A 7,692-nucleotide genomic window follows, 5' to 3' on the forward strand; every position below is an offset into this window, starting at 1 on the left:
AATATTTTTTTAACAATATTTGAACATTATCTACGTGTTATTCTGTGATTGATCCAAAATTACTCCACAATCAATAATAATAATTATAAACACTAACATGGACCAATCACAGAATGACATATAGATAATGTTAAAATGTTGTCAAAAGAATATTGTCAAAATATCAATTCTTGTTTTTTTACACTAACAGGAAGAATTTGACTAACAGAAAGAATTTGACTAACAGGAAGAATTTGAGAGTAGACTTTCTCTAGTATGAGGTTTCCTCATGTGGTGTTGATAAAGCACAAAATCATAATAATTTTCTTATTCTATAGGACGAGATTATCATGAGTAGATGTTGGATTGAGACTGTTTGAAGAAAAAAAAAATAAAGACTTTATGGAATTGGCCAACTTATTACAAAATATACAGGTCCAAATGATATCCTCAATCAATTGCCTTAGCAATACTAAGGACCTCAATCAGCTTAGGTAATAATTTCACAAAGTATAAAAGAAAATAAACAATTGAAAATCGAGTTTCGATTTCTTCAATTACTAGTTATGTCCTCTGTCTCATTTTCAGGAACCACAACCAAACACTAACCAAATCTCTCAACCTCAATCCCAGTCACATTCTAAAAAGAATAAAAAAGGTAAAAATTTAAATGAAGCTCAATCTTCTCTTAATTATAAAATTATCAGAGAAAATTGTATATGTAAAACATTATTTGCAACTTATAATGTTCATATGGTGAGTTACTTTTATTTAGTATGCTTTATATGGTGGTTTGTTCAAATATAAGTAAATTATTTATTAGATGATTCAAACTATTTTTCTGAATATGTAAATTATTTGATAAGTGATTTATATTAATATGATGGTTTAGGATTATATATTGTATTAAATTATTATAAATACTGATTTTATTATCTTAGAATTTGTAAAAATATTTTTTTACAATTTACCAACAGATTTTCAACGAATAATCTATCAACATAGATCACAAACTCATCGTCAAACATATTAACAAAAAAAAAAGTTATTATCATCAATAATTGACAAATTTAATTTCTCAATAAATTTTATCGACAACATATTTATTAATAATTTTTTTATCATCAATAATTCATTAGTAATATCTTACAATGAATTAAGGAAATCATATTCTCTATTTTTTTATAGTAAAACATATATTATTGACTTTGAAAATTTACACCTCACAAAACTTCAAATATAGCTCAATAATAATCCTGAAAATCTACTCTTCCAAAATAATTCATAGGTATTTAAAAGTATTATTTAAATTCACGTATAAAAAGTAAATTTTAGTTTACTAGAAAACATTTTCTCTCATACTAAAGATTATATTACTAATAAAGATTATATTACTAAGTTCAATTTCTTTAATACTAATCGTTAATTGATTATTTAAATGAAAAGTAAAATGCTGTTGAAAAATATCATATTAAATAATTAAGATTAATTCCCCTCAAAATATATGAGAAATGTTTATGTGAAGAATAAAGGGCATAATGTTTATGTACTTTGTATATTTAAATTAAAATTAAAATTCACCCTTATATTAAAGTAATAAATAAGTATTATAATAAAGAAGTATGATGACCAGATTAAATAAAGAAAATGATAATTTGACACAAAATTTATATAAGCTTTTAATAATATTATATTTAAGATAATATTGTATTTAATAATTTAACTTATATTTTATCATTAAAAATAGGGTTAAATATATTTTTATCTCTTAACTTTCAGCGAAAATTGAAACTAGTCCATCTTCAAAACTTTAACCTAATTTAGTCTTAAATTTTCGGAATGTGTGAATTTAATCATTTTAACTAAATTTTGTTAAATTTTGTTATGTTTATTTGATGTTTCAATTTAACACATTTTTCTCACTAAAAAATACGTTTAAAATATCAAATAAAATTAAAAAGAGACTAAATTCATACATTTTTAAAGTTTGGAGACTAAATTTAATCCAAAGTTTTGAAAAGAGACTAATTCCAATTTTCACGGACCAAAAATATATTTAACTCTTAAAAATAGTGTCTTAGTGAATGCACTTCAAAAACTATATATCAATTTCCATTAAATAAGAGTAACTCTCAAGAGTTACAGAAGCAACCGCCTAGAAAAGCAGAACAACATCAACACCAATCTGAAAATAAACATAAAATCTTAAATACTGCTAAAATATACTACAACATCCAACCAGTAAGTTTTAGAAGCCAAATTTATTCGCTGAATATAGAAACAACCAAAATTTCGTATTTTCATAGCACAGTTGTTACAGTTTTTACAATGAAACATGCCACACCCCTCAACTACAGTGTATGCATATACTCCTGGAAATTCAATAGAGGAATTACATAATATTCATGAACTCATCCCAGAAATTTTGGAAGCTGCTGATCTATACCGTTTTGTCTTCATTCTCTTGTTTCTGCTCCTGGCTAATCTCTTCTCCAACTCCTTCACTCTGCCACTTAAATCTGATATCACACTCAACTGCTCATTACCAGCCTCAAGCAACTTCTTCATCATCTCCCTTAGCTTCTCATTTTCCTCCACTAACTTCGACTCACCATTTAACCCTCCATCATGGTCAGCTTGTAATGCAGCTGATACTGCTTTCTCTTCGGCCAAAGTTTCAGCAACTTTCTCTTCACCATCCTTTTGTGTCTCCTTCAGTGCAATCTTTTCTTCTGGTTCCTCTTCCTTCTGTGTGTCTTCTATAGTCACAAACTCCGTTGGTTCGACTGAGATATTGTTTGCATCATTTGCTTCCAAGCGCACATCTTCATTTCCTGCTTCATGATCATTGGCATTAGTTGTCAAAGGTGGCAACTCAATATGCTCTTTTTGAGCTTCCAATGGCTGCTGCTGTTGCTCTGATTGAGCTTCTTTTGAAGTATCATCTGTGGAAGAACTTGTTTCCTTGTCTGCATTACATTCCCTTTCTTGTGCAATTAGAACCTCTTTAGGCTTAGCTTCATCATGCTTCTCTTCTTCAGATTCTTCTGCCTTCTCATCAAGTAGTCCCACAGGCAGCTCCTCAATAAATTCCCCATTTTTAGTTTGTGTTTCTTTAGAAATATTCATTTCATTGTCCCTTTCATCCTCATCATCAAGTAGTTCCACTGGAAGTTCCATCATTGCATGGTTCTCTGAACATAGTCCATCTCGTGCAGAATCATTCACCATGGCTGATACACTTCCAGAACCAGTGTTATCGTGCTCCTCTTCCTTCTCAATACTAGCATCATTGCTATCTTCATCAAGAACTCCCACTGGCAATTCTTTCACAACAGTCATATCCAATTCATCAACCTCAATGAGAATGTCTTTCGGTTCTGATTTGTCTTCGGATTCCACAGCCATTTTGTCAGTCTTAGACAGATAACTCGTAGAGTTCAATGTATCTGCTGTAACGACTTGTATAGTATCCTCACTCCACGAACCATTTTTAACAGACTCTCCACCCTCGTTTGGTACAGGATCAACTGGTGACTGAGATACATTTCCACCATCACTATTGCCTTCAGATGAATCTCCTGGCAAGGCAAGTTTTTCTTCATTCTGCATGTTCGTTGGAGTCACTTCAACATCTTTCTGAATAGCCTGCATCTGCTGCTGAGGTTTATTAGCCATTAAAGAATCAAGCCTTTCTTGCAACATTGTGAGCACTCTAGCCAAGGATTTTCTGATCTCCCTTAAATTTGGATGCAAACCCTGATATTTATGTTGAACAATATGTAAGCATAACATAGAACAAGGAAATAAAACTCTGTTAAACATCATAAATTTATGAACGTCGATTGTCTCAGACAAACCACAACCAACATTCATCTATGCAGATCAAAATATCTTTGTTCACATCCACAGAGCTTAGGCATGCGGAATTGAGCATGCGAAATTCATTATCATATTCATTCATTATCATATTCATAAACGAAGAAACTTCAAAATTGTATACAATTAAGGTCGTTATATCCCAACTAACCAAGATTCGCTAATACCAAAACGATATTACAGGCCCCACAAATGTCAATTAAATTAAGATTAGCTAACAGATCCGATGGAGAAGTTTAACTGCAAAGTGTGAAATCAAAACAAGTACCATGTAATGCTTAGGTTCAATAATCAAAGAATATCAAATATTCATTAGTGATTCTTCGTAAGCAAAATAGGGTAATCGACATGTACCTGTATAGTATCCAACTTCAGCAGGAGTCTCATTATGTTCTCTCCAATTGCAATTTTTTGCTTCTCATCATTTTGAAGATCAGAAGATCTCTCAAAAGCTTGAACACGATCTTGAACATTAGTCACCTCCTTTCTGACTTCATCTATTTGCTTGAGTTTCTTCAAGGGCTCCCATTTCCTAACTTGATAACCGCGATATGCAGCTTGTATCAGAACAGCAGCATCTGCATCTGACAAGATCTTTCCCTCTTTACTACCAACATCAGTTAGAGTGCTTGAATCCTTCACTTCCCCTAGTTGAGTAGTTTCTTCCATATTTTCTGCTCCTTTTCCTGCCTCTTTATCTTCAATCTTGCATTCATCACTATCTGTGCAGGTATCCTTTGTCCTTTTGGAACCTTCACTTGGAATGTTTACATTGATCTGGCTCTGACATTCATCTGTCTTGTCAACACCCTTGTTTTCATTAGTTTTACATTCATACTCCTGAATGGTTTTCTCCTTTGGTTCAACTTTCTCAGTGGTCCTGGGAGCATTTTGATAATTCAAATTTTGCTGAGTCTTGTCGTTTGTGCCAGACACAGGAGTCTTCAATGTTTCACCAGATGTAACTTGGGCCTGTCCTTTTGAGGAAGGTGGACTGAGGGACCTCGACCTCGAACTCCCATTGCCATTTTTCTTCCTTGGTAGTGGATCAACTCTCAGACAAACAGGAGGTAACTTTGATGCTTTTGGTAAAGATGCAGATTGTCCCCTTTTGTCATCAGTAGAGGAATCCTTTTTTGCCACATTCTCTTCCATTTGATCTAGAGAAGCATTTTTTCCTATCTGCTTCACAGGTATGCTTCTGGCATTAGTCACTTTCTCTGCAACATCTGAAGCATTTGTATCTGGACGTGCAGCTTGATCTGATCTGGTTCGGTTCATACCACCTTCATCAACATGAGACTTTACTGGAACAGATTTAACTACATGAGGCACCTCTTCAACGATTTTTGGTGAAGAATTGTTCTTCTCCTGGTTGTTAGTCTCTCCACTCTCCTCCAGTTTATTGTAATAAGGCAACCAGAAGATAGGGAACGGGAATTCCGACCTCTTCGGTTCGCTTTGACGTTTCTGGTCCATTTCTCCATTTTCAGATTCCCCTATGTTGTTCCCAGAATCCTGTTTCTGGTTTCTTATTTCAAATCCATCATGAATCTTGCTTGGGACACCCTTTATATCAAAGGGTAACCATCCGTTCCATACTCTAGGCTCTTGTGCTGGCTGTGCAACAGCATTAGCATTCTCAACACTAGGAGGCTTGTTTTTTTCACCAACCTCCATTGTATTTGGATTATTCAGCTGTTTGTTACTTGTGTGCTCTTGTGGAATCCAAACAAAAGGATATGGATAGTTCTTGAGCTGAATAGGAACCAAAGAATCATTGACTTTCCTTCCAACATCAGGCTCGTGCTCTTCAATCTTCACACTTGTACCTTCCTTTTGGTTGCATGAATGATTAGGACAACCACAACAATGATGGTCACGGGGCATATGTTTGTCATACCTAGGAAGCTCCATAGTTTGATGTGGTTGTGGAGAATAAGGAAGAAAATAAGGGTCAGTGTACGCAGGGCAACCACCAGAATGGTACATAGGAGAAGGAGCATGAGGATATGAAGGCATGTAGCCATAATGACAAGGGAAGTTATTGTGGCCACAGCAGAAATGTGGGGGAATAAGGTGCCCATAATTGGCAGCATAGGGCCAACGTGGGTCATAAGAAAGGTGTGGTTTGGATGGATCAACCTTCATTTGAGGGGGAAGAGCCTCAATGCCAGGATGATAATACTGAGGGAATGGCATTTGGTTTCTCTGGTATGGGTATGAGTCCATACTTCTGATTGGCATCATGTTTCGTAAAGCTACCAGGCTGAACAAAGATTCTTAAAGATTCCTATGGGGTAAGTGTCTGACCTAGGTAACTGTAAAGCACAAACTCTGCATTCCACAATAAAGTACAAGATTAGTATCCAGTTTCATTACTAAAGGAAAAAGTTAGGAGAATAAATGTCAACAAAGAACCAGAAACATGAATAATCTTCATCGTAACAGAAAAACATACTCAGAACATAACACAGATATTCCTCATATCAGCAAAGAAATTTGCAATATTTCTGCCATTTTTTCACATGTCTATAATGTTATGTTACCCCTATATATAATTCGGAAAAAGCAATTATACATGAACAACCAACATTTTCAAATCCATTTTCAATCTCTGTAAGTCTTACTTAGTATTAGAAGTGTCTCAATATATCATTTTCCAATTCCGAATTAAAGGCAATTGTAGAAATTAGGTTGTGCAATCATAGAATTTGCTAGAATTTAACCGACAAAAGCCATCAACATGAATCGAGATTAGTACTAACTATGGCTGCTATGGCATCATCTAAGGATGAACATTTTGATCCTTAACTATCCAAATAAGCTCTTTCAAAAATCATGTACAGCACCAAATTCATTATAACAAGAAGATTAGTATTTTTATGCACCATGTCCAATAAGTGGCACTCCTAGTCTAACTGAAACAACTAAAATCCTTTTCATAAAGCACAATCACACAACTACAACATGGGAATCCCCAGAGAAAAGTCATTAACTGAACAACTTTTGATTTGATCATGAACTAAAATCTACCAACAAAGTTCCTACACTCAGAAGAAAATAATAAGAACATGTCGAAAGTCATGATATAAAAAAAGTATATAGAAGAGACAAGGAATGACTTACACTAAATTTCCTTGGAAAACAAAACAAGAAAAGAGATATTAAAGTTGCAACCAAACGGTTCCGCACGATCCAAATGAGAGATATCAGTACAAATTCAAGCCACCAACCCTGAAGCGGAAAACGATTCTTTGTGTTCTGAGTGCGTGTGTTGCGATTTAGCTGATTACTGTTATTGTGTTGTTACGCTGAGAATGTTAATTCATGGGAATGTGTTAGAGAAAGTGTTGGTCTTATATAGGACACTTGTGTCCGAAAATAGATATGTTTAGACTGAATTCTGTCTTCGAGATGTTTCGCGCGTCGTCTACTGCTAACTATAATCTTCTCTAGATTTCTCATAACGGCTATTGTATGGCCCACATATTCTAGCCACGTGTAAATGCAATTATTAGCTGCCACGCTTCTATTCTATCTCAGAACCTTCCAGGACTTTTTGGATATTTTCCAATAATATGATTCACTATTTTTCTCCAGAAGCTGTATTGTCAAAGCATATTGGCACAAATATTTTTATCTTCTTCGTGTTTTTTTTTCTAAATATTCATATTTGGCTTCCACGTGTTTAGTAGGTAAGAAATTTGGTGGGATGAGAAGAAAATAAGTTAGATGAAATATAAAAGAAAACCTTTTAAAATATTTGATTACGTTATATTATTTCTAACTTACTCACTCTTATCTGTGAAAATACACGTGTTACTCGATTTT

At 33.9% G+C, this 7,692-nt stretch overlaps 1 protein-coding gene across 1 annotated transcript; it reads right to left on the bottom strand.

Moving 5' to 3' along the window:
- Positions 1-2,165: 2,165 nt before the first annotated feature.
- On the bottom strand, positions 2,166-7,195 carry BAG6 (BCL-2-associated athanogene 6). Its single transcript, XM_088101469.1, has 3 exons — positions 6,990-7,195; positions 4,213-6,195; positions 2,166-3,738 (listed from the first exon to the last, which is right to left on the bottom strand). Exons 2-3 carry the CDS (start codon positions 6,106-6,108, stop codon positions 2,383-2,385), a joined length of 3,252 nt encoding a protein of 1,083 aa, XP_087957595.1. The 5' UTR covers positions 6,109-6,195; positions 6,990-7,195; the 3' UTR covers positions 2,166-2,382.
- Positions 7,196-7,692: the final 497 nt, after the last annotated feature.

The sequence above is a fragment of the Vigna umbellata genome, chromosome 11 (assembly GCF_029865625.1).
Source record: "Vigna umbellata cultivar VRB3 chromosome 11, Vumbellata_1.0, whole genome shotgun sequence".
Taxonomy (NCBI): domain Eukaryota; kingdom Viridiplantae; phylum Streptophyta; class Magnoliopsida; order Fabales; family Fabaceae; genus Vigna; species Vigna umbellata.

What these genes read in the sequence shown, in the direction of transcription:
- BAG6 (XM_088101469.1), bottom strand. Translation starts at nt 6,108, where the DNA reads ATGATGCCAATCAGAAGTATGGACTCATACCCATACCAGAGAAACCAA. An exon ending in TGAAGTTGGATACTATACAG is followed by an intron (nt 3,739 to 4,212) that starts GTACATGTCGAT and finishes CATAAATATCAG; the next exon opens with GGTTTGCATCCAAATTTAAG.